Source organism: Heteronotia binoei, chromosome 12 (assembly GCF_032191835.1).
Source record: "Heteronotia binoei isolate CCM8104 ecotype False Entrance Well chromosome 12, APGP_CSIRO_Hbin_v1, whole genome shotgun sequence".
NCBI lineage: Eukaryota > Metazoa > Chordata > Lepidosauria > Squamata > Gekkonidae > Heteronotia > Heteronotia binoei.
The window spans coordinates 46520906-46548173 of NC_083234.1; the positions used below are offsets into that span (position 1 = coordinate 46520906).

The 27268-nt window shown below is 44.3% G+C and overlaps 1 protein-coding gene across 1 annotated transcript; it reads right to left on the bottom strand.

The window, feature by feature from the left end:
* Positions 1-1999: 1999 nt before the first annotated feature.
* LOC132580744 (small serum protein 5-like) lies at positions 2000-27268 on the bottom strand. Its single transcript, XM_060251785.1, has 4 exons — positions 27221-27268; positions 24135-24228; positions 4582-4711; positions 2000-3116 (listed from the first exon to the last, which is right to left on the bottom strand). Exons 1-4 carry the CDS (start codon positions 27221-27223, stop codon positions 3014-3016), a joined length of 330 nt encoding a protein of 109 aa, XP_060107768.1. The 5' UTR covers positions 27224-27268; the 3' UTR covers positions 2000-3013.

Consider the following 27268-nt stretch of genomic DNA (forward strand, 5'->3'; position numbering starts at 1 on the left):
TAAAGGTATTTGGATTAGATATACATTTTCTAAATAAAAAAGAGCATATTTGAATCATATAGTCTAACAAGTGGAGACCCACAAGGAACTTGCTGGGAAGGGGCATCCCATTTCTCTTGCCTTTCCTTCCTCCCCTCTCCCCCACCCATTTTATTTCACTCATGTCCCTTCAATTTCTGTCTCCCTTCAGCCCTCCTTCCCTGTCACTTACATTCTGTTTCCCTTCTTCCCTGTCACTCATGCCCCCTTTTCTGTCTCCTTCACCCCTTCTTCTCTGTCACTCATCCTCCCCTTTCTGGTTCCTCCAGCTCAGGGGTGGCCAAACTATGGCTCTTTTGGCTCTCAAAGCCCCCACAACTCTGCTGGCTGGCTTGGAGAAGGCATTTGCCTCTTTAAATCACTTCTCCAAGCCAAACCAGCTGGCAGCTTGAAGAATGCATTTAAAGCTGCTTCCCGCCCCCCCCCCCCCCACATCTCCCTCCCACTAGCCATCTATTTTTCTTCCTTCCAGCTCATACATTAAGCAAGTTTGCCTCCCCACTCGCTCCAGCCCTTCTTCCCTGTCACTTCCACCTCTTTTTCTCTCTCTCTCTGCACCCCTTCTTTTCTGTCACTCATTCTCCCTATCTTCTGTCTTCCCCACAAATGGCCCTTTGCCATTCCCGCCCTTCCACCTTCTAACCTACACTCAAAGTAAACATTTGACTCCTGAGTCCTGACCTTCCCCTCACCCTCCCTTGCTCCAGCCAGTGTAGGAGCGGTGTTTGCTAGAAAGCTAGGAAGAGGATAATTCTTTGTTACATTGATGGAAGGGGGTGGTTGGAGGCAGCAATGGCTCCTCCTTCCTCTCCACTTGCCTGTACTGTACAGACAGGAGTGCAGCTGTGGTGGGTCCTGCTGCAGCTGCATCGTTGCCCACCACCATGCCTGCCCTGACACCTCCCAGGTGGGGGAAAGCCAAGCTCCCCTGCCTGAATCTTCACTGAGGGGGAGATCCAGCAACAGTAGCTGCTGGCAGTCTCCTTGTTTTGCTCCTTGGTGGCTGCGGAGGCAAGGCTAGTGTGATCATTCCCCTTCTGCCCTCCTCTCATATTGAGAGAATAGTTTTCTGTGCTTTTGTAATCAACTGTTCTCTGTTTGGGGGATTTTCTTTTTTCCATTTTTTTCTCCAAGCCTTGAGGTTACCTTGAGGTTTTATTAATGTGGCCTCGATCCATGAATTTAGATACCTGCAGATAGGGGGCATTTTTGGAAAATAGTATAGATTATAGATAGCAAAGCCAGCCAATCTTTGGATACTTAAATCCCATGAATGGAGCTGTGGATAAGCAAGACAGGTCTTTCAACCTGAAAATGCCCCAGGTTTGAAGAAAAATGTGAAATCTAAAATTATATACATCGGGGAATTTTTTAAAAGCTGAAAATGATATGAGCATCTGTAGATTTCAGCAATAGCTTCCCTCACTAGCTGTTCAAGCACAGTATTTGAGACTGGGTTTATGTGAGGAAAAAGGCAGGGGGGGCAGGGCCCTTTACATGTCTATTTTGGCCTTTGGATGAAGGACTCATCAGGGTCAGGCATGGCTAGAGTTGCCAGCTCTAAGCTGGGAAATTCCTGAAGATTTTGTGGTGGAGTCTGAGAAGGCAAAGATTTAGGGAGCATAGAGCCCCAGCTGGGTATTATGACATAGAGCAGAACTCATTTGTTACAAAGACTGGATCTGACATAAATGTCACTTTGCTGGGCTGAGCCATGTATACCATAAAATGTAGCACAAAGTACCAGAGATACAAACTTTATAAAGATGATTTCAGGTGCAAAATGGCAATAGGCTTAATTGGATTAGGTGTGATATGCAGAGGGGTAATAGGCATGGAGAGATCATCATTTGTAATGAGACGGGAAACTAGGTGTCAATTTGGTCCAGGAGGATGCAAAGAATAATGGAGATAAGTCTGAAGAAGCGAGCAGTAGAACAAAATAGGAGTCAATTGCACCTTTAAGACCAACTTATTTTTATTCTGAATGTAAGCTTTTGTGTGCTCTAAGCACACTTCATCAGACAAGGAATCCAGCACAGTGAGCAGAGCCACACACAGCTGGTAGACAGTGGCTCAGAATACAAAATGGTACAGATTTAAGATACAATGACAGAACAGTAAAATCATCTGAAAGGTTGAACCAAGCTGGCTGGTTAAAAAAAGACCAGCACTCACTTATTCAACTGATATGTATGAAAGAACCTCCAATCCAGCTGTATCTTCTGACCTCCAGAAACTTACCATGCTCTGCCACCCTGTGCAATCAATGTCTCCTCTAGCTCCACTCCAATGCACTCCAGCTCCACCCTCTTGGCCAGATATTTGCAAAGCCAGAATGTGCAAACTTGGACTATATTTCAAGTTCTCCTCCCCCACAACCAACACCCCATTTCCTGACATTCCTCTTGACAGCCAAAACACATCTCTGGCCAACTTATCCTCACTCAGCCTTCCTAGTCACCTTCAGTTACAAATGTAAAAACCAGTAGGACAAACAGAACATACAAGCATCAGCAATAAGTTGCAAAACTTTGCTAGGACTCTTGTATTTGCTTATACATGTGTTTTAAAACTCTGTTCTATTTCCTAATTTAAAGTTTTCTTTCTGCTTCTACATTCTGCTGGTAGGTTTGCCAGCCTCCAGGTGGGACCTGGAGATCTCCTGGAATTAAAACTGATCTACAGACTACAGAGATCAATTTGCCAGGGAAAAATGACTGATTTGGACGGTGGACTCTTCAACTATCTCTTCCTTCCCCAAAATCTGCCCAGGTTCTGCTCCCCCACATCCCAATCCTCAGGAACTTAATAGGAGTTGCCAACCTCAGCTACTGGTGTCAAAGGATGAACTGAGTCCAGGAGTATTTATCCCAAGAGAAATGGTTATGATGACGGACTTTCAATCAGAAGAAGCCCCCTCCGCATTCCATTAGATAAAAAGTTTTTTTTAAAAAAAAAAATTGTATAATGTTCACTGAATAAGAGACTCAATGAGACATGTGAATTCATGCTGGCACGTTTCAGGATTAACAACAGCTTTGCAGCCTGGTGCAGCAGGCACAGCGCCACCATATCTAAAACAAGAAAAACAGAGGAATTAAGTATAAAGAGCCTCCTTAAAGCTCCTCGGGGCTGGATCTAGGGGGGAGCAGAGGGGGTGCTTGCCCCGGGCACTGCTGGAGGGGGCCCCCAAATTGGGCATGGAGTTTATTCTATTCTATGGGCCCATAAGATAGAATTATAGAGTTGGAAGGTACCTCCAGGATCATCTAGTCCAACCCCCTACACAGTGCAGGAAAACTTTGGGGAAATCACAGGGGTCAGTACACCTGGAGTGCAATGGGCTCATAAGGGGGTGCCATTTTTTAATCCCCCCCCCCCAAAAAAAACATGTAGATCCGGTCCTGGAGCTCCTTCCCTCTGTCCAAGCTTCACAGATCTCCCTTGAAAAGTGCCCTGAAGGAGGCTCAGCGCTTGCTTTGAGGAAGTCACTTTAAGGAAATGTGGCTGTCATGTGAATGTGTGGCATGTCATCTGAATCTATCCCTAAGGCAAACTGTTAATGGAAAAGAACTCTCTGTCTCCCAAGAGGCTACTACTTCTCGTTCCAGTTTCACTTTGTCACTCCATCTATGAAAGGAAAAAGCTGTTGTCACATTTGGGAAGCGATGTTCAAAATAGGGTTGCCAAGTCCAATTCAAGAAATATCTGGGGACTTTGGGGGTGGAGCCAGGAGACTTTGGGGGTGGAGCCAGGAGACATTGCGGCGGAGCCAGGAGCAAGGGTGTGGCAAGCATAACTGAACTCCAAGGGAGTTCTGGCCATCACATTTAAAGGGACAGCACACTTTTTAAAATGTCTTTCTTCCATAGGAAATAATGAAGGATAGGGGCACCTTCTTTGGGGGCTCATAGAATTGGACCCCCTGGTTCAATCGTTTTGAAACTTGGGGGTACTTTGGGGAGAGTCACTAGATACTATACTGAAAATTTGGTGCCTCTACCTCAAAAAACAGCTCCCCCAGAGCCCCCGAAACCTCTAGATCAATTCCCCATTACACCTTATGAGAATCGATCTCCACATAGGAAATAATGAAGCGCTCAGCAGACCTTCCTTCCCTCCCCCCTTTCTGGGACTCTGCAGCGATGGATTGGCCTCTCCCTCCCCCCTTTCTGGGACTCTGCAGCAACGGAATGGTCTCTCCCTCCCCCCTTTCTGGGACTCTGCAGCGACGGATTGGCCTCTCTACTCACGAGTTGCAGCCAACTACTTCAAAGTAACACAGACACACCATCCCAAGAGGAAGCCTTTCAATCAGCGACTGAAGCCTCTTTGTGACCCGTAGGAAGAGAGGAGCCTGAAGCCTGCGAGGGAGGCAGGCAGGGAAAGAGACACGGTGCCATCTCCCTCCCCCCCCCCGCTTCCAAATTTTTGGAGAGTGGGGGAGGAGGCTGCTAATCCTGTGGTCCCCCGTTAGGGCACGGGGTTTGGGAAGCCTAGTTCAAAATGATTCAGCACCAATTTTCAGCTCAGACTTACCTGGAACAGCATGTCATTTTTCCAGCATGACAACTACATCTCATGCATTGATCTGTGTTCCACTCTGAGTCAGAGGGATGCCTGTTCCCATCATAAACGTCAATACAGCTGCCTCGAGGCACCAACACACCTACGGTAGGGAAATCCCTATCAGTTTCATTTGCAACACTAACAAAACTACCAAGCTTCGGTGAAAACCAGTCCCTAAGACAAAGAGCAGAGTTTGCATAGTGCAATGTTGTTCGCCTCATTTATCTTCAAAAATAATTTAGACATAAAGATATGTAGCAGATCAAGCTTTTCCTGTCAAGTGAAAGGAAAAGCTTTGCCTCCCTAATGTCTGCCCAGCCAGGCCAAAAGACAGACAAAGCTGTGAGTTGGTTTTGTGGGGGGCGGGTGGGGCAGATCTCTTTCTCTGAGAAACAATCTTATTTTAAAAGCTCCATCTTCCATTGACTCCTGAATTCTTTCAAAGAGACAGATTGGGGAGGGACAGTGGCTCAGTGGTAGAGCATCTGCTTGGGAAGCAGAAGGTCCCAGGTTCAATCCCTGGCATCTCCAAAAAAGGGCCCAGGCAAATAGGTGTGAAAAACCTCAGCTTGAGACCCTGGAGAGCCGCTGCCAGTCTGAGAAGACAATACTGACTTTGATGGACTGAGGGTCTGATTCAGTATAAGGCAGCTTCATATGTTCATATGTTGTCTCACCTCCTGGAAGCCGTAAGATGGTGAGCTGGTTATCTCTGAGAAATTTCATGCCCAGGAGGACTGAGGAAGTTCTTACAGCCCTATTATGCAGGCACATTCAGTAGCAGCAGCTAGCCAGAGCACAGCTGACGCACCATACCAGTTGTTTCCAACATGGGGATTTTCCCTCAGGTGGCGCACAGCATATCCCCACTTTATTTGAAAGTTTCCACATGATGTTGTGATCTTCTTGTGCATGGAACAAAGGGCTATTGGAGCTTTCCATCCAATATTTGTTATAGGGAGATGTAGTTTCAGGGAGATGCTGGTCCAGAGCAGCTAGGTCTCCCCTTATACCTCCCACCCTGGGTCCCTCTGCTCCCTGCTTAGTGGAGCAGTGGGAGCAGAATAGGAGAGAGAGAATCTGCATCTTGCCAGTGTCATGAAAGCACATCTGGTATGAGCCTGGAAATAGGGCTGCTGGCTCTGGGTAGGCAAATTCCTGGGAATTGGGGGCGGGGTGGAGCCTGGGGAGGGACCTCCTCAGGGTACAGTCTCATACAATCCACCTTCCAGATCACCCATTTTCTCCAGGGGAACTCTGTTATAGCAGGAGACCTCCAGGCCTCACCTGAAGGTTATATACCTAAATAAGAAAAATACTGTAGAAGCACTAACTATAAATTATATTAAGCAACAGTAATGGGTGCTACTGTGGCCTAATATGCAAACGCGTTCTTGCTGGGCTTTTTCTGCAAAAAAGCCCTATGTGAAACAATGGGGACATCAGAGGTGGCCCTAATATGCAAATGAGTTCCTGTTGGGTTTTTTCTACAAAAAAGCCCTGAGAATTATTAAACTCATAAATACAACAAGGGCAATATATTCAGCAGGAAGAAGTCAATATTCCAAAATCATCAAAATAGAAGAAGCAAATACATCAAAATTCAAGTTCATCCAAAGCCATATTTGGAGTCTGAATATTGCTTTTTCTATTTTGATGATTATGAAATATTGATTTATCTCTATTGAATATATTGACCTTGTATTTATAATATTTAATAATTCTATATATTAATGAATTTACCGTTGCTTAATATAATTTATAATTAGTGCTATTTTGGTATTTTTCTGATTTAGATATATGCCCATATATATTTTAATTCTTCTTATTCATCCCCACCTAGAGGTTGGCAACCCTACCTGGCTTGCCAGCCCCCAGGCTTTAGGAGCAGATCCTCTTGTTTTGTAGGCTCCTCCCTGTCACCAGCCAGCTGGTCAGTGTGGGAAAGTCCCACCCCAACAGCCATGATGTGCCTTTAAATCTGGGCAGGTTTAAAAGAACCTTGCAAACTATGTGTGTATGTGCCTTTAAATCTCAACAGGAAGAAAGCTGCATTGGCAGAGTGAGGAGGCAGAGCCACATGGCTCTTCCCAATGAGTGTGTGAAGCATGTGAGAAAGGAAGAAGTCTGCACAGTCCCTCTGTTTGTTTTGCATTTGTTTCAGAAGTGATGTGTATCATAAAATGGAGTTACTACAAATCCATCCCCTAGACCAGAGGTGGGGAACTTCTATTCCGAGGGCCGTATGCAACCCTCGAAGTCACTTGGTGTGGCCCTCGGGGATTCCTGGGCTGAACCGACTCATGTGGCAGCCTCCCTGGGGCCTGGCTGACCAGCGAGTATCATGGGGCCCAGCCGCACTGTGCAGCAGCCTCCCCAGGGCCAGATAGGGATCACAGGGCCCAGATGTGTTGTGTGGCAGCCTCCCTGGGGCCTGGCTGGCCGGCCAGAATTGCTGCAGGGCCTGGAAAAGTTACTGTCACAGTTCAGTTTGCACTTGATTATCCCAGATGGTGTGGCCTAATAAGCTAATGAGTGTGTGAACTAATATGCTAATATTAGGGGATGTGGTCTAATATGCTACTGAGTTCCTGCTGGGCTTTTTCTACAAAAAAGCCTTGGACCTAGGCATTTGCCTAGGGCAGCGGACCATGTGTGTGTGTGTGTGCCAGATTAGGCTCTCCCCACATGACTTCAAATAGAACAATTATTTGCATTAATTTTGCCGGCCTGAATCGTTCTCCCTTGATGGAGCACTGTTTTTTAAGTTGATAGTTTTTTTATGGCCCGCGAATGAATTTATAAATATTCATATGGCCCTTGGCAGAAAAAAGGTTCCCTGCCCCTGCCCTAGACGGCTCCCTTTCATTTTCCTGCGTTAGTCTAAAGAAGTTAATTAAAATATAGCAGATTGTTACATTCAGCAATTCCTGTGAATAAATTTCCCCAGTGCGATCACAAAAGTGTGTACTTGCAAACTGTTTGTGTTTATTTTGGCTGCTTTGTAATTGTGTGTGTGTTCACTTTCATTTAGTGGAAGTGCAGCTGCTGGGGAAATGAAGATTGTATTCAGGGGAACTGCAGTACTGTATTTTTATTTATTTTAGGGAATGGGAAAGTCTCCAGGCTCCACCTCCAAAGTCGGCAGATATTTTGTGAGTTGGACCTGGCAACCCTAAACCCTACCAAGAAGTAATTTCATGGGTCAGGATGACACTCTAGGATTCACCTGAAACTCTATGGTAAAACTACAGAGTTCAAGGCAAATCCCACAGCATTGTCCCAATGCATCTCTGGGTTGCAGCAGAAGTTACACTGTGGCATTGGTGCCACACCAATCATTAAGACTCCACCCTCCAAATGTCTCTACGGGTTTGCCAGTACTGGGCTGGGCAACCCTATGCTGGTCCCAGGCCACAAAGAGGTTTAAAGGTCAACACATCACCATGACTTGGGTTGAGAACCATATCAGAAGCCAGCACAGATGTTCCTGAACAAGGTTTAACAGAACCTTCTGTACTTCCCTTTTCAGCCTTTATTTCAAAGCAGTGCCAGTACTTAGAACTTGATGTCTTGGAAGAACTCTTTTGCGTCTGGAACTTGTAAGGCACCCATTACAAAGAAAGAGGACAGGGTCCCATAGTGACATGGGTGCATTGTGGGTCCCATGCTCTACATATGTTCTTGCCACACATATAGCAATAAGTGCATATATGGGAATTCAAAGTGAAGATCCACACTTAACTCTTCTGCTTTTATATCTCTAACAGGAACTTCTTAATGCCAAACTAGACTTTATGAGTGACAGGAGTTGGGACACAAGTGCCACATGCCATGGAGACAGGGAACAGGATAAACATTCCCTCCACCCCACCCCACACCAAACTGCAATTTCTGCTGTTGAAAACTGCAAAGTACAGAAGCTGGGAGCCCCTCTTCCCCACTCACCGCACTCTTGAACCCAATAAAGAAAACCTACTTTGTATGAGTCTTTATGTGTGACATCAAATGGGGTTGGGCACCCATGTCTCAGCTCCTGTCACTCATAATATCTGGTTTGACTCTCAGGATCCTGCTCAAACTTTGGTTCCCAAGAGCCTGAGTTTAAAAGGTAGTAGTAGAACCAGTGTAGCAGAACCATTGTTTCAAGCATTTTCAAGCATAGTATTATATTTCCTTGCCCAAATTAGTAGGCTGTGTGATAAATATTACCATTTATAATCTCTGGTGCGGGTTGCCTATGGAAACAGAATGCCTGGCACAAGGCCAGTGTGATGCATAAGGCACTGAGTCTGAGAAGGACTTTCTGAAAAAGAGGCAAAAGCATAGCATTACTTTAATAACATTTTTTAATAACATAACTACTAGAAGTTTGGATATTGAGCCTTGACCAATGAAACATTACATTTCAGAACATACATCCCTAAAACAGATAATTTCCTCATACAATGCTTCAAGAAATTACAAACTGTAGAGTTTGAAAGTTCTGTAACTATTGGCTATGAGAATTCTAACACAAAGTGATTGAAAAGAGTCTTCAGTTGCCACTGGATCAGCTGCCAAATTGTTATGAACATTCCAACACCTTAGAAGATTCAACACACACACACACAAAATTCTGTCCACAAATACAATCTTAGGGGACAAACAGAGCAATCAGTGGTCAGCTGTCAGAACAATTAGTATAAATATCTCTGTTTATGTAAGTGAGACAAAGTGGTGCATGACCATGTTAATATATAAATATGTGCATGCAGACAGATAGATCATAGGTTCCAAATGACAATTTTCTTTGTGCGCTCGCTAGATCTTGTGTGGAAACTGCTCTTTATTTAGTGCAAAGATGTCTTTTTGCTACAGTTGTCCTATTTTCACAACACTATACAAGGGAGGGAGGCAGAATGGAAGGCAGGACCCCAGACAACTTATGAATTATCATATCTGAATTTTCTTCATTTGTATGTCCACACAGTGAATACTGAGAGACAGAGAAAACAATTTAAAGGGGGAAAGTGCCCTAGAATTAAATTGGTCGTAGTAGACCCCCATAAACATTCTACTTACCATCTTGTCTCTTCTGTAGGCAGCCAGCAGATGCTTCCCAGTGAGAAATGGATCCGACAGCCAAGAAATGCTGAGTGCCCATGTCTGCAAAGGATTTACTACCCAAATTTATCTGAACGAAAAATGGGAGAGGCTTCACTGAGGAGCACACCTCCCACTGCCCTGGAGTAACTGAACAAATATTTCATGGCAATCATTTGGTTTTGATGTTTGTTTTGCACAGAAATTACAGTTCAGCCTTGCATGGGCTGACCAGAAGTGTATATACCTTCAGAGGTACACCAAGAAGTCACTGGGCAACGTATTCTGGAATTTCAAATCAAATGGAGGACCCTGAATGACAGAGAAAACACATGCGCGCACACACACACACACACACACAGATTGATTTAGCTTAGTGAAGCAAATAGAAGTTTCCAGGGGCAGTTTCCGTTTGGAAAGCAGTACATGATCCCAATCCAAAATGGGCTTCTTATATATAGTTAGGGATGGCAGCCCCCAGGAGAAATCTGGGGATTCCCTGGAATTACAGCTCATCTCCAGACTACAGAGACCAGTTTGTTGGAGACAGTGGATGCTTTGGAGGGTGGACTGTATGGCATTATACCCTACTAAAGTTCCTGTCCTCCCCAGATCCCATCCCCAAATCTCCAGGAGTTTTGCAATCTGGATTTGGCAACTCTACTTCACCATCCTATACATAGCTGAGAACACTTGTAGCCTGAGGATTGCCTTACAAATATCATTTGAGACTGCCAAATGTTGTTTTATGCTGTTCTCATGCCTTTGGTTTGTTTTTATATTGATAATTAACATTATTTTATGATTTTATTGTATTGTGGTTTTTTAGTGATTCAGCATGATTCTAACTAAAGAAGGAAACACATATTTAAATATTATGATAATAGTTAAAATAATTGACAAGAACTCCCAAGCCAGAGAATCCTTGGTATGGTGGGAGGGCACAAAATTACACAAACAACTGGGAGAATGAGTCCTCATAAGGGGTGGGGGGACATATGTTTCCTGATCCAAACCACAGTTCTCGTGCCAGCTGCTCCAAAGTGGGGTATCCCTGGGACAATCACACAGGTGGACAGTGGGGCCAGGCTGCACCCTAAAACAGTCTTTGGACCAGCCTGTTAGAGCATCCCTACAATCAGAAGCCAGCAGGCAGACTCCTGATCTTTCTGGGATTAAAACTGAAAGATTATCCAGAGTTTCTATGATGAACTAATTGCCAGTAAGTGAACACTTTTATGTCTGTGGTTCTGAAATTAGATTGCGACACTTGAAACACAGAAGACTCAGTATAATCAAAACGTATTTATTAAAGAGTGCAGAACATTTTCAAAGGAACATCAGTAAGAAAGAATTTTTTTTAAAAAAACCCTACTATTTAAGGTTCTAACTAGACAGTAAGATATTAATTCAAATTACCCTTCTCAGCAAAAGTAAATCAGTGCTTCAAGTCTCTTTGTCCAATAAGCATGTCAACAGGCAGTTTCTGGTACCTTCCAAGATCAGTTTATCATACCTCCTGCTAGCTGAGAGCAGCTACACAAAGAACCATAAAACCAGGAGGTGGAAGTTGGTTTCCAGTTCTTTATTCGTGACTTATTCATGAATTCAGTCAAAGAACATTGAGAAAAAATCACTGCTGATATTGACATATTAGACCCAGTAAAGGCAGCTAAAAATTTTTATGCAAAGTGGTATCCAATTCTGGATAAGATAGACGTTGACATCACCCTTTCCTCTTCACTTAACCAGCGGGTAATTCATAAAAGAATTATCCTTTCATGATTGTTTCCTTCTCAAAATTTGTTTTATTTACTTATTTTTTGTTAAATGAGTGTGTGTATAGTGAATATTTAAGTACTGGATGTTGGGAATGTATTCTATTTTCCCTCTACTGTATCTTTGACATTTCCTGTACAAAAGCGTTGAATATAAATAAATAAAATTGTTTGTGAGGAAAAAAAAGAACATTGAGAAGAGTTTAAAAGCTCTGCAACCCAAAATAAGGTTTGGACCACCATAAATCATACACCCCTACATTCAGGGGACTCTTCCCTTCAAGGGGACATATGTTTCCTGATCCAAACCACAGTTCTCATGCCAGCTGCTCCAAAGTGGGATGTCCCTGGGACAATTACAGAGGTGGACAGTGGGGCCAGGCTGCACCCTAAAACAGTCTTTGGACCACCCCAAAGGACACATCCCCACACTCCAGAGACTGTCCCCTTCAAGAAGACATACAACAGTGCCCAGCCCAAACACTGGTTTTGCCATCACAAGTTTCTATTTGGAGTCCCACCGAGAAGCCTGTATTTCAAAGATCTGAATGAGGAACTGGAACAACCATATACCCTCTAGACCAGGGGTCCCCAACCATCGGGCTGCAGACCGGTACCGGTCTGTGGCCTGCTAGCCACTGGGCTGTGAAGTGAGGCAGAGGTGCCACACTGCCTCTGCCTTCCCAGGACCCAGGCAGATGAAAGAGGCAATATGGCCTTGCTCCAAGATAGGGAGGCAGCCTCAGAGTGAGGTAGAGGAGCCCCACCGCTTCTTCCGCCCACCCAGGACCTGATCAGCTGATCAACAAGGGTCTTTAAATGGAGCGGGAGTCAGATTGGCCTTCTGAGGCCTGGCCACCTAGTGGGGAGGCAGCAGAAATAGCCCCAGTCTCCCTCCCCCCATTTAAAGAGCCCCATGTGGGACAGGGATGGGGCAGAGGTGGAGGGCAGCCTGGGGCAGCAAAAACCCCAGCACTGCCTCCCACTGTTCCGTGGAAAAATTGTCTTCCACGAAACTAGTCCCTGGTGCCAAAAAGGCTGGGAGCCACTGCTCTAGACTTAGGGTTGTCAGTTCCCCAGTCAGGGCAGGGGTTCCCTTGATTTTGGGGGCTCCAATCTGTCACCAGCCAGATGGCTAGCAGGATAAGCCCCAGCCCCTGAACAGTCCACTCTCAAGTCAACATCATCAGAGCAATGGCATCACCTGGAAGTGACAGCATCACACTGAGTAGATGTTCTAGCATTTTGGTCAAAAACTCTATGTCCAAAATGCTAGAGCTTCAATGTGCTATGCGCCCGGTGTGATGACATTCCTTCCAGGTGATGTCATCACACCAGATGTGTAATTCTGGAATGGACTCAGGAGCCCCCCGCTGGGAGCCAGGTAAGACCGGGCAATGCTATCCACATCCCAAAATAATGTTTAGACCACCAAATGTCATATACCACTGTGTTCAAGGGACTCTCCAATAAGACATATGCTGTGTTCTTGTCCAAAATGTAGTTCTACCAGCTGCTCCACAGTGGGGTGCCCAAAGGACAATCACATAGGTGGACATTGGAGTCAGGATGCACCCCAAAACAATCTTTGGACCACTCCAAATGACACATCCCCACACTTGGAAATCTTTTCTGCAGCTGACCTGCATGCACTAACACAATGTGTACATGCACAGAAGCCATGATGATGACTTTCTGCTTCAACCATGGCTCTGCTCATCTGCTCTGACCCTCTGGAATCTATATCATGTTCAGCACCAAACGGTGGCAGAGCATCTGCTTGTCATGTGAAAGGTCCCAGGTTCAATCCCTGGTATCTCCAGTTAAAAGTTCTGGCAGTAGGTGATATGGAAGACCTCTGCCTCAGATCCTGAAGAGTTGCTGCCAGGCTGAGTAAACAAATCTGACAAGAGGTCTGATTCAATATAAGGCAGTTTCGTGTGTTCAGTTGAAGGCATCATATCCTCACAGGGTCTTGACACTTCCTTTCAATCCTCAATAGGAGGAATCTTGAAGACACTGTGGCCTCAAGGAGCCAATCTCCTCTGTGCTTTCAAGGGTCAAATAACTCTGTCACCTTGACACTATGCCACCTCAGCAATAAATTGTTCGGGGGGGGGGGAGTTGAAGCTGATTTTCTAAGTGGTTTTGCTTAAAAAGAAAACATTGTTTCAATATAAATTAATTTAAAAAGAGCATTCACAATATCAAGTGGTGAATTGCCAGGTATAACAGATACTACAGCATCAGGTACAATCAATAATACATCTATAAATGCTACAAACAATATTTGTGTTGTTTCAATTAATATTATAATAATAGCAGGAACTCCTTTGCATATTATGCCATGCCCCCCTGATGTAGCCAATCCTCCTGGAGCTTACAATAGGCCCTGTACTAAGAGCTCTGTAAACTCTTGGAGAACTGGCTAATATGTGTGGCCTAATATGCAAAGGAGCTTTTGCTACAAAAAAAGCCTTGATCATATAACAAAATGAAAAAACCCAAACTTGTACATAGATTCTAGAAACTAACAATGCAGTTGAGCATCAATGTTCTTCAGAATCACAAGAATGATTGGCAGGAGATGGAAGTGCCCAAGCAGGATTTGGGAAGAAGGCAGTGGAAGACAGCTTTATTGAAGACTGCATTTGACTGGTTTAGTTTTGAAAGATTGGAGTTTTCCATTATGACTTTTAATGGGTTTTTATAATTGTTGTTTTATTTGTATTGTTTCAAAGACTCCAGAAACAGCAAGATTGTGAAGGACATGTTAAAGATGCAGTGATCTGGTGTTTCCCACTCCCCAGAAGACTGGAACCCCTGCCTCCACTAACTATATCTCCGTTTCCTCTCTTTTGACCACCCCCATTGTGTCTTCCAACCTGTTATCTCCACCACTGTTCATTGTTTCCTCTCTCCCTCCATTCTTCCTACTATTCTTTCCCTTTCCTCCTTTACCCCACCATCCCATCTTCTCTTCTCTTCCCTTCCCCACCCCACCATCCCTGTTTCTATACTCTCTTCCACCCCCACTAACCCACTAACTTACCTGCCCCTGTCCCCATTGTACCTCTTCCCCTTTCTTCCACTGATTGGAGCAGTGGAGGGAATGGAATAAGGAATGGCGGGGCTAGTGGAGAGAATGAAATAGGGAGTGGTAGGGGGTGGTGAAGCAAAGGGAAACAGGACACGCCAGCTACAGGTTAGAAAACACAGTGGGGGTGCAGTCACACCTACCATTAAAAGCGGGTGTGTAGCGCTCAAATCTGAACTGCTGAATATTGATTCGATGCAGGGCAGTTCAGACGAGCATCCAAGAATGCGATTCATTCTGTTGTGCGCGATCAGACATCCAATACTATCACGCTCCTTTCTTGGAGCATGCATAATCAGATGGTGATTTCTGGGAGGGGAGGGGGTCCATTGAACATGCGCCCAACTGTTTGGAGCTGGAAAATCAAAACTTTCTTCAGAGGCAGGGGGGAAGGGCGAAAGTTTCCAGAATTAATGTTGCCGATCCAAACCACGGAACTGCCAGGAATTATTTTCCTAAAAATTGGCAGTGACAATGATATCTTGAAATCCTCCACATTGAAAAAAAAGAATTTTTTCCTGTTCTGAATAGTGGGATAACGTTTTCCCCCCTCCGATCCTGTGTTGATTGGAGAAGCAGAAGCGTCACCTCAGATTCCCGGATGATCTGGCAATGTGCATGTCTGCTGGGGCTTTTTTTTTTTAAAAAAAAAAAAGGTGAGAGGAAGTATTGCGCGTGAGCTGTCCAAACAACAAAAAGCCGATCTTGTGCCACTGTTTTGAAAAAGGGCCGGACTTTATGTGCTGTCAAATTAATGCGCCATTCATGCGTAGCAAGCCTGGATGACCCCGGATGACGCTCGATTGCCAGATGTGCATGTCTGAACGAACACATTTAATCCGTCAGCCAGACGAAGCTGTGTCGTCACTAATGGTACATGTGACCGCGCCCTGGGGGTGGTCAAAAGAAAGATAGAGGAGGGTTACTGCCAGAACTTTTAATTGGAGATACTGGGGATTGAACCTGGGAACTTCCACATGACAAGCAGATACTCTGCTACCATTTGGTGCTGAACATGATACAGATCCCAGAGGACTAGGACTGAGTTCACTTAGTCATGAATTTCACTGGGCTGTTCATTGCCTCCCAGCCTAAACCACTGTGTGTGCCACCCTGAGACTCTTGGAAGAAGGGTGGATAAGTAATCTGAATCATCATCATCATCATCAAACTCTGTTCTTGTAATGGATCTCCAATATTCCTCGAGGTGCACTCGCATTGCCTGCTATGGGAGAGGAATGAAGAGATGAGATGGTTCTCTTGGGTTGGGGTTGCCAGATCAATTGATGGGGGTAAGGTTGCCAGATCCAGACTGGGAAACTCCTGGAGATCTGGGGATCAAGCCTGGAGTGGATAGGGACCTAAATGGGGTACAATGCCATGGAGTTCTCCCTCCATAACATCCATTTTCTCCATGGGAACTGATTTCTATAGTCTGGAGATGAGCTGCAATTCCCCAGGACCTACTGAGAGGCTGGAAGCCCTAAGTGCTCCATTTACTTCAGTGAATGCGCATTTAGTTAGACCCAGCCTTAGGGTTGCCAAGTCCAGTTCAAGAAATATCTGGGGACTTTGGGGGTGGAGCCAAGAGACATTGGGGATTGAGTCAGGAAACATTAGGGGTGGAGCCAGGAAGAAGATTGTGACAAGCATGATTGAACTCCATCTGACCATCACTTTTAAAGGGTCCACACACCTTTTAAATGCCTTCTCTGTTCCCTCCATTGGAAATAATGAAAAATAGGGACACCTTCTTTTGGGGCTCATAAAATTGGACCCTCTGGTCCAATCCTTTTGAAACTTGGAGGGTATTATTGGAGGAGGAACTGGATGCTATGCTACAATTCTGGTGCCTCTACCTCAAAAAATAGAGCCCCAGATACCTGTGGATCAATTCTCCATTACACCCTATGGGAATCGGTCTCCATAGGGAATAATGGTGTGCCCAGCAGACATTCCCTCCCCCAGCTTTCTGATGACCCTGAAGCACGAGGGAGTGCCTCCAAACAGGAGAAGCCCCTGCCCCCACCTGGGGATTGGCAACCCAACCCAGTCTTGATTTGTCTCAAGTCCATTCCTTGCATTGGAGTTGCATTCAGCAGGTCAAATTCTGTTTATTTTCTCTGCCTTTATGACTTCAGAAAGGGCAAACAAGTTTGCTGGCCAAAAATGAAGACCAGGACTCACTTTTCCAACTGATATGCACAAAACAACCTCCAATCGACTTCCAGAAACTCACCTGGCTCCACTCCCAGTGCAATCAATATCTCCTAAATGGTTATGATAACAAACTTTCAGTCAGAAGAAGCCCCCTCCACATTTCCTTAGATTAAAGTTTTTTTAAAAAATCTTCTGTAGTGTTCACTGAATAAAAGACACAATAAGACATGTGAGTTCCTAGTTTATTTAGGCTCTCTGACATAAAAGGAATGGGTTGCAGAGGCTCAGAAACAAGGCTCTGAAGGGCTGTCAGTGCGATAGAATTCATAGTGGCACGTTTCAGGATTAACAACAGCTTTGCAACCTTCTGGAGCAAGTGCAACTTCACCATACCTAAAACAAGACAAATGGAGGAATTAAGTATAAAGAGCCTCCTTAGAGCTCATTCCCTCTGTCCAGGCTTCACAGATCCCCCTTGAAAACTGCCCTGGGCTTCCTTTCAGGACAGTCCAATTCAGCTGAAGGAGGTTCAGGGCTTGCTTTGAGAAAGTCACTTCAAGAAGTCTCTGTCTGCCAAAAGGCTGCTTGGTCTCTTGTTTCAGTTTTCCTCCCTCCCACCCCCACCCCCACCCCCTATGCAAGGAAAGAGGTGCTGCAGGTGTCATTTTGGGGAAGTGATGTTCAGAATCATCCAGTGCCACTTCTCAGCTCTGGCCTACCTGGGGCAGCATTCCATTTCTCCACCATGGCAACTGCATTTCCAACAATCACCTGTGTTCCACTCGGAGCCCGATGGATGCCTAGTCCCATCATAAGAATCAATACAGCTGTTTTCAACCACCCACTCATCTACAGGAGGGAAAATCTCTTATCAGTTTCATTTGCAATACTAACAAAACTACCAAGTATCAATGAGGATCAGTCCCTAAGACTAAGAGCCAGTCTGCATAGCACAACATTCCCACCATTTATTTTCAAAAGTAACTCAACATGAAGTTTTGTGGCAAAATGAAAGGAAAAGCTCTGCCTCTGTAATGTCTGTGCAGCCAGGCCAGAAGACAAAGCTGTGAGTTGACTTAGTTGGGTTGGGAGGCAGGATCTCTTTCTCTGGGAAACAACCTCATTTTAAAAGCTCCATCTTGCATTGACTTCTAAACTGTTTCAAAGAGGCAGGTTGTCTCACCTCCTGGAAACCATAAGATGGTGAGCAGCTTATCTCTGAGAAAGTTCATCCCAGGGCTGAGGAAGTTCCTGCAGCCCTGCTATGCAGGCACATTGTAGCAGCAGCTGGTCAGGATACACTGGCAGTTTCCACATGGGGATTTTTCCTCAGGTGACACATGGCATGTTCCCACTTTATCTGAGAGTTTCCACATGGTGCTATGCTCTTTTTGTGCATGGCTCAAAGAGCTTTTGGGGCTTTCCCTTTTAAGAGGGAGCAAATGACAACCTCCTCTTCTCCAACATAAAATAGCAAACTGGCTGCTGGCAGTCTCCATGTGAAAGCCTGTAGCCAATCCAGAGGGGAGTGGGGCAAAATAGCAACAGTTCCAGCAGCCCTCCCCTTCTAGCCTCCCAACTATAAAGAAGCTCTGATGTGAGCTATGGGGGGAGGGGGTTGGCTGGGCTGCATGGTTGTAGCCAGGTGAGCCTTTCTGCACCAGGACTAGGGTGAGGCTTTCTGCACCAGGACTAGGGTGGCTGGGTAGAGGGACATGGGTGGGCTAACCTTGGTGATGTTGCAACTTCTGGGAAACTTCTGGTGATGTTGTAACTTCAGGCAGTGACATTATGCCATTGAGCCAACAGCCTTTGTTTGTTTTTCTCCTCCCACTGCCCTGAGCAGTAATGGGGAATAGGAGCTTGTAGCCCTAGCAAGGATGAGGTGTGTGAATGACCTCCCTGTCCTTCTCAACCCCACTCACTGCTGCTTGCACAGCAAAGGCATCTGTTCCCACCCCTTTGTGAAACTAACCATCCACCATTTGACAGAGGGAGATGCAGTTTCAGGGAGATGCTGGTGCAGGGTGGCCAGGTCTCCCGTTATATGTCCCACCTGGGTCCTGCTGATCCCTGCTTAGTGGCAAAATGGGATCAGAGTGGGAGAGAGGAATTTTCATCTTGCCAGTGTCATCATGACATCACTTCTGGCATGAACCTGGAAGTAGAGCTGCTGGCTCTGGGGAGAGAAATTCCCAGTTTGACTGGGGTGGAGCCTGGGGAGGAACCTCTTCAGGGTACAATGCCACAGGCCACACTCCAATTTGGATTTGTTAGTCTCTGGTGCCACCTGGTGTAAAGAAGAAGACTGCATGGTCTGGAAGATAAAACACCCTTTATTTTAGTAGTTCAGATATTAATTATATTAATAGACTAGTATTAATACCCTTTTCATTATTTCATTATTCTTCCTTGTTATCCTTGTATGCTTTCTGAAGTATAGTCTTATTTGAATTGGTAGTTTTCTACTTTCTTTTTTTACAAACTAACTTTCTCTAGTCTTTCTTTTAATATAACTCTTTCCTTTCCTTCTTTCAATATAATTTTTGGGGGAAACAAGACCATAAAGAATAAGAAAGCAAGAAATTAAATTAGAATGCCATCTATATATTATATTAATATTATATATATATATATATATATATATTTATAAAATAAAATTTTAGATCTCCTTGAAATTATAGAATTACAACTCTTTATTAATGCATTGTCGTACTGTCTGATAATAAAACATTAAACGTTAAAACATCCAGCCAGTGCTCTGCAAATTGCACTGGCTAGCGATCAAGTACTGGATGCACTTCATGGTGCTGTTGTTAACCTTTAAAGCCCTAAGTGGCCTGGGACCAGCATATCTGGGGGACCATCTCTCCCCATGTACTCCCTGGAAAGCCTTGCACTCTGTGGATCAACATCTACTGGTTATCCCTGGCCCAGAGGACTTCTACCTAGCCTCAACCATAGCCTCAACAGAGAAGCCTCACTTCTCTGTCCTTGCCCCAACCTGGTGGAACATGCTCCCACTTGAGATCAGGGCCTTGCAGAACTTACTGCAGTTTTGCAGGGCCTGTAAAACTGAGCCATTCCATCGGGCTTTGGGTTAAGATGGTGAACATTCACCCATCTGGCCTATCTGAACAGAAGCTGCTTTAACCATCTGCCATATGGAGTCATGATGTAATATGAGTTGGAGTGACTCCTGTTCATGAGGGACTCTGAGTTATGACATCTATTTTGCCATCTTTTTATTGTTAATTGTTTTACCTGCTTTAATAATTATATATTGACTTTTAAAATATTGTGTAATTTGAGCTTATCTGCCCTTAGCCCACTTTGGAAAGGGAGGGATACAAAAATAATAAACAAACAAAATAAAAATAAAATCCAGAATGTCAACACATCTAAAGAAGAAGGGGGAGAGTAGAAGAGAAGGAAGAACCAGATATGTCAGATTTAATGAAAAAACTATCAGAAATTTTGATACAGCAAAAACAAACAGTTACAGCCCAAATTAAACAGTCTGAGGACTGAACCCAAGAAAGAATAACACTAATAGAAGACAGAATTCAAGAGAAAATTAAACAAGCCCAAGAAAGAACACAGGAAAAATACATAACACAATTAAAAAGGAAATTTCAATTATAAAACACGAAATAGCAATAGGACTGTCCAATTCTTTTTTTTCTCTCTCTCGGCTTGGCTTCGCGAACGAAGATTTAAGAAGGGTGCAATAGTCCACGTTTGCTGCAGGCTCGCTGGTGGCTGACAAGACCAATGTGGGACAGGCAGGTCCGGCCACAGCGGCTGCAGGGAAAAGTCTGATTTAGGGTTGGTCCTGTAGCAGTGCGATTCTTCCTCAATCTCCTTTTGTCCTCAAGACCAGCTACGCGTGTGTTCTCAAAGGAAGAGACAGCCTGGTGGATGGTGTGCCTCCATGCTTTGCGATCTGAGGCGAGGTCAGACCACTGGTGATGGTTGATGTGACAGGTGCTAAGGGATTTCTTCAAGGAGTCCTTGTACCTCTTCTTTGGTGCCCCTCTATTTCGATGGCCGGTGGAGAGTTCGCCATACAGGGCAATCTTGGGAAGGCGGTGGTTTTCCATCCTAGAAATATGCCCTGCCCAGCGCAGCTGCGTCTTCAACAGCAGTGCCTCGATGCTGGTAACCTCTGCCCGCTTGAGGACTTCAGTGTTGGTCACAAAGTCACTCCAGTGGATGTTGAGGATGGTGCGAAGGCAGCGCTGATGAAAGCGCTCAAGGAGTCGCAGGTGATGACGGTATAAAACCCACGATTCGGAGCCATAGATGAGGGTTGTCATCACAACCGCTTTGTAAACATTGATCTTTGTGCCTTTTTTCAGATGCTTGTTGCTCCACACTCTTTTGTGCAGTCGGCCAAATGCACGGTTTGCCTTTGCCAGCCTGTTGTCAATCTCCTTGTCGATCTTGGCATCTGAGGAGATGATGCACCCCAGGTAGCTGAACTGCTGGACTGTCTTCAGAGCTGATTCACCCACAGTGATGCAGGGAGGGTGATAATCTTCCTGGGGTGCAGGCTGGTGGAGAACTTCTGTCTTCTTCAGACTAACTTCTAGGCCGAATAGCTTGGCAGCCTCTGCAAAGCAGGACGTCATATGCTGCAGAGCTGATACCGAGTGGGAGACGAGTGCAGCATCATCAGCAAACAGTAGCTCTCGGATGAGTTGTTTTTTTTTTAAGATTACAAGAAAATACACATGAGATTGACAAATTTAAGGAGTATCATAAAGAACTGAAATTGCATCCAGAAGCACAAGACCATCATCTGGATAGGGAGAACCAAAGGACTGAAATTTTGGAGATTCAGCGCAGGAGTAATAACCTTCAATTTATATGTGTCCCAGAAGATTTTGGTAAGACAAATCTTGAAAACAGCTTTTGTAAGCAACTACAAGATGATTTTAAGATTCAAGGTGACTTCCTAGATATTGATCAGATATATAGAATAAATTCAAGATTTGCAGCAAAGAACAATCTGCCTCAAGATATACTGGTTAAATTCACACATTAAAAACCCAAGGAAGTTCATACTAAAAAATCTAAGAATCTCCCCTCAAGGTAGAGGGGAGAGAAGTACAGATTTTTCAAGACCTACCCTCAGGGCCAGATCTACCCATTTTTTGAGGTGGTGGGGGGGCAAAACTAAAAAATGGCACCCCCACTCAAAACATGGTGTGGGGGGCATACCCACCATCCCAGGCAAGGCGTCTCCACACCCACTCAGGCAAAACACCCCAGTCTTCCCCCCACCCTGCACAGGCGCCAGCCCCTTTTCACCTTCCTAGGTCTGTGCATAGACCTGGAAAGGAGAAAGAGGTGGCGGCACAGTTTTTGCTCCATCCTAGGCTCTGAGGACAGAGCACGCGGTGCCACGACACCCCCACTTTCTCCTTCCCATGTCTGTGTGCACAGACCCAGGAAGGAGAAAGGGGCAGGGAGTGGCACTGTGGTGTTTGCTCCATACCCAGAATGGTGTCTGGGGCAGGTGCCCCCTCTGCCTCTCCAGATCCAGTCCTGCCTGCCCTCAGCTCTCTTTAGAAAAAAGGAGAAATTTCGACTTTCTAAAACACATTCTACAAAAGAAAGGAATAAAATATAGCTGGAGAGCTCCATGCACTATAGATTTACTACTACTAAAGGGAAGAACAATAATTAAATTGATGATTGAGCAAGCCAAACTGGCAGAAGAATTATCAACAGGAAATACTCCTGGGGAGCCTCAGAAACCAAAGAAACAGGAAGAGAAACATAATAAAAAAGCTACAAACAAAGAGGAAATATTAGATCAAGCTGCAGCATATTAACAAAATGGATAATCTGAAGGTTGTTTCTATAAACATTAAAGGCTTAATGGGAAGCCTATTATGCTTATGTTAGATAAAGGCTGGAGAGGGGAGATGTAAGTTACTGCAGATGATATGGATAAGCTATTAAACTAGGTCTGGTTGGTTAATTGTGCAAAAGACATTTATATCTGTTATTATAGACATAATAACTAGTATATTATATATGTTTATTTGGTTAATACAGTTTATTGATGCTTTACCTGCTTTAGCAATTCCATTTTAAGACGTTATTTTAAAATCATTAAGAATAAATACCATTTTGTTTAGAGGGAAGTACTAATGCTAGGTCATAATCAAACACGTAATATTAGTTTGTTAAATTATTAGTTTCAATCTATAATAGTCTGTTTAATAGAGTGTATAGTGCATGTGTCTCCTGAAATAGTTGAATATGCCTTGTATTTGACATACCTATATGCTCTCTAATTATATTTTACATCATTTATAGTTTTGGATGCCCTTAATAATCATAAATATTTTTTTTAAATTCAGTTTCCCTACTTCTTTTTCCTTTTCTGTATCCTGATTTTTTAATAATAATTTTTAAAATAAAAACTTTTAAAAATCATACATGTCCCTAGTTGACATTTCCTAGTTGATCGTAGCCATATGTAGGGCACCCATTACAATGAAATAGGCCAGGGTCCCATTGTGTCAGGGGCACACAGTGGGTCCCACATTCTTCATAATGTCCTTGGGCAGCAACTGAATATGTGGGAACCCAAAGTGCAGGTCCACATTTGTGCTTTTCTATCTCTGGGTCTCTAAAAGGAACTTCTTAGAACCAAACTATACTTTATGAGTGACAGGAGTTGGAACATGCCAGATGCCATGGAGCCAGAGAGCAGGGCAAAATCCTCCCCCCACCACACACACACACACACACTACCATTTCTGCTGTTGAATAAAGAAGAGGAAGAATTGCAGATTTGCAGAATTGCAGAGATTCAGAGCAGCTTACAATCTCCTATATCTTCTCCCCCCACAACAGACACCCTGTGAGGTGGGTGGGACTGAGAGGGCTCTCACAGCAGCTGCCTTTTCAAGGACAACCTCTGCAATAGCTATGGCTAACTCAAGGCCATTTTAGCAGGTGCAAGTGGAGGAGTAGGAACTCAAACCTAGTTCTCCCAGATAAGAATCCACACACTTAACCACTACACCAAACTGGCTCTCTAAGTATGTACAGGAGCTGGAAGCCTGTCCTCCCCACTCACAGCACTCTAGAGCCCAATAGAATAAACCCACTGTGTATGAGTCATTATGTGTGACAGCGAATGGGGCTGGGCACCCATGTTTCAACCCCTGTCACTCATAATATTTAGTTTGAGTCTTAGTATCCTGCCCAAATGTCATTTCCCAAGAATCTTTGGAGAAAGCCATGGCACTTAAAGTGGTATAATACAGATTTTAAAAGGTAGTAGAATAACCAGTGTAGCAGAACTATTGTTTCAAGCATTTTCAAGAAGAGTATTATCCTTCTTTGCCCAAATTAGTAGGTTGTGTGATAGATATTACCATTAATAATCTCTACTTTGGCTAGCACATTATAACAGGCTGCCTGGCACAAGGCCAGTGTGATGCATAAGACACTGAGGACGAGGAGGACTTTCTGAAAAAGAGGCAAAAACATATTATTTCAACATTTTTTTAAAAGCCAGGACTATTAGAAGTTTGTTTATTTGACTAGGACCAATGAAACATTATATTTAAGAACACGCACACCTGAAAACAGAAAATTTCCTCAGACAATAATTCAAGAAAATGTAAGCTGTAGAGTCTGAAAGCTCTGTAACTATTTGCTGTGATAATTCTAACTTCAAGTTAGAAGTGGAGGTGGGCAAGTGTTATCCTCATCAAGAAGGGAAAAAAGAGGATCTGGGTAACTACCAACCTATCAGCTTGATGTCTATACATGAAAATGTTTTGGAACAAATAATCAGTCAGCCCTTGAGCATTTAGGAAGAAGAGCTGTGATTACTAAGAGCCAATTTGGTGTAGTGGTTAAATGCATGGACGCTTGTCTGGGAGAACCAGGTTTGATTCCCCACTCCTCCACTTACAGCTGCTGGAATGGCCTTGGATTAGCCATAGCTATCACAGGAGTTGTCCTTGAAAGGGCAGCTGCTGTGGGAGCACTCTCAGCCCCACCCACCTCACAGGGTGTCTATTGTGGGGGGAGAAGATATAGAAGATTGTAAGCTGCTCTGATTCAGAGAGAAGGGTGGGGTATAAATCTGCAGTCGTCTTCTTCTTTTCAAGAACAAGTCATGTCAGGCTAACCTGATCTCTTTTTTTCAAGAAAGTTCCTACCTTGCTGTATCAGGGAAATGCTGTGGACATAGTTTATCTTGATTTCCATATGGCTTTTCATAAGGTTCTACATAATATTCTCACTGACAATTTTTTTTTGGGGGGGGGGGGGAATTGGATCCTGTTACTGTTAGGTGAATCTGTAAGTGACTGACAGATTGCTCCCAAAGAGTGCTTGTTAATGGTTAACAGTTCCTCCTCCTCTTGGAGAGAAGTGACAAGTGGAATGCCAATAGTATCACTTTACTCTGCTCTGGCTAGACCTCCCCTGGAGTATTGTATTCAGTTTTGGACACCACAATTTAAGAAGAATATAGACAAGCTGCAATGTGTCCATAGGAGGGCAACATAGATGGTGAAGGATCTAGAGACGAGGTCCTATAAGGAAAAGTTGAAGGAGCTGATGTGAAAACTCTCTTTAAGTACTTGAGGTGCAGTCATATGGAGGATGGTGCAGAGTTGTTTTCTGTTGCCCCAAAATCAACAGGTTGAAATTTAAACAAAAGAGTTTTAGATTAAATATTAGGAAGAACTTCCTGACAGAGCAGTTCCTCAGTGGAAAAGGCTTCCTTGGGAGGTGGTGAGCGCTCCTTCTTTGGAGGTTTTTAACCAGAGGCTAGATGGCCATCTGACAACAATGCTGATTCTGTGAACTTGAGCTGATCATAAGAAGGAGGGCAGGAGGGATAAAATGTACTGGGTTCAATGCATAGGCAGACTCTCAACTTTACGATCAATTCATTTTATTAGTGAATCAGCAAACACATGCTTGAAACATTCAGGCCTCAGCCTGGTTAAATATACCCAAACTCTGCCTGCTTCCCCAACAATTGGAGGGTTTAAACTTTTCCCCGGGCCCCCTATTGGTAATTAACAACTGCAAATCCAGTCAACAGGCAGACTCCAGGATCCTAGTGGTTTATTGTTCAGGAACTCTAAGCCAGGGGTGTCAAACTCATTTGTTATGAGGGCTGAATCTGACATGAATGAGACCTTGTCGGGCCAGGCCATGTCGGGCTGTGCCATGTGTGTAGCGATTTAAAATTCGATAATAGCAGAGATATAAAGGACATAGACAAACACATTTTAAAAAAAAAACCTTAAAATATGCTTAAAATATTTGCACTAATTGGTCTTAAAGGTGCTTTATTATATTTCTCCCATGGGATCCAGGGAACTGGGCAAAAGAAGCTCTGGCTCTTTCCTTCCTTCCCCAGGGGACCAGGAGGTGGAGGAGCCTCAGTCAATAGAAGGAAGAGAGACTTGGCTCAGTAGCTTTGCTATGCAATTGAGAAAGCCTGGTAAAGCAAGCTCTCCCCCCCCCGCCCCATTCCTCCCCAAGGGAGGAGCTTTAACCAATGGAGAAAATTGAGGTTTTGCTCTGTAACTCCTATGCAATTGAGCAAGCCTGGCAAAGCAAGCTGTGATGCAGAAGGAAGCAAGAGAGAAGGAGAAGGAAGCAGATGACAGCCAGTTGCTTAGGGGCCTGATAGGAACCCTCCAGGGGGTTGATTCGGCCCCCAGGCCACATGTTTGACACCTCTGCTCTAAGTTCCACTAGGGCTCTTGGAGAGAACAGCTGCTACATGGAGCTGCTACATTAACGTATATACAAAAACCCCGGACACAACAAGGGGTTTCATAAGTAGTTAGTTCTTTTGGCCCCTTCTAATAACCCCAGTGAAATGCTGTTCACCACTTTGGGGTCAGGAAGCAGTTTTCTCCAGGCCAGTTTCGCCAGGGATCCTGGAGGACTGTTGCCATCTTCTGAGCATGGAACATGGGTCAGTGGGGATTTGGGGAAATTTCATGCATTGTGTCAAGAATTAGCATAGATGACCCTGGAGGGCCCTTCCAACTCTAGGATTCCATGTTAATATATAAATATGTGTATGCAGACAGATCACTGGTTTCTAATGGCAATTCTATTTGTGTGGTCCCTAGATCTTGTAGATCTTGTGAAGGAAGTGTTCTTCTTTATTTAGCCAAAGATGTCTTCTTGCTGTTGTTTGTTGTCCTGTTCTCACAGCACTATACAAGAGAGGGAGGCAGAATCAAGGACTGGACCCCAAACAACCTATTACAATTTTTTTAAAGTCATCTCTGAATTTTGTTTATTTCTATATCTACACAGTGAGTACTGAGAGGTAGGGAAAAGTGCCTTAGAATTAATCTTTTAAAATGCCACAATCCAAGTTTCCCTTAGTATTCTAAAGAGAATGTCCAACATTGTTACCCCATCTAAAAAATGTTTAAAGTTGGCCATACTGGAGTCCATAAGCACTACTTACCATCTTGTCTCTTCTGTAGGCGGCCAACAGATACTTCCCAGTGAGAAA

Bases quoted from the DNA above. Each gene is read 5' to 3' on its own strand.
- LOC132580744 (XM_060251785.1), bottom strand. The intron at 4,712-24,134 runs GTAATATCTATC...TCCCTACCGTAG, and splicing joins CAAAGTAGAGATTATTAATG to GTGTGTTGGTGCCTCGAGGC. The intron at 3,117-4,581 runs GTAAGTCTGAGC...TTCTTGTTTTAG, and splicing joins AAAATGACATGCTGTTCCAG to ATATGGTGGCGCTGTGCCTG.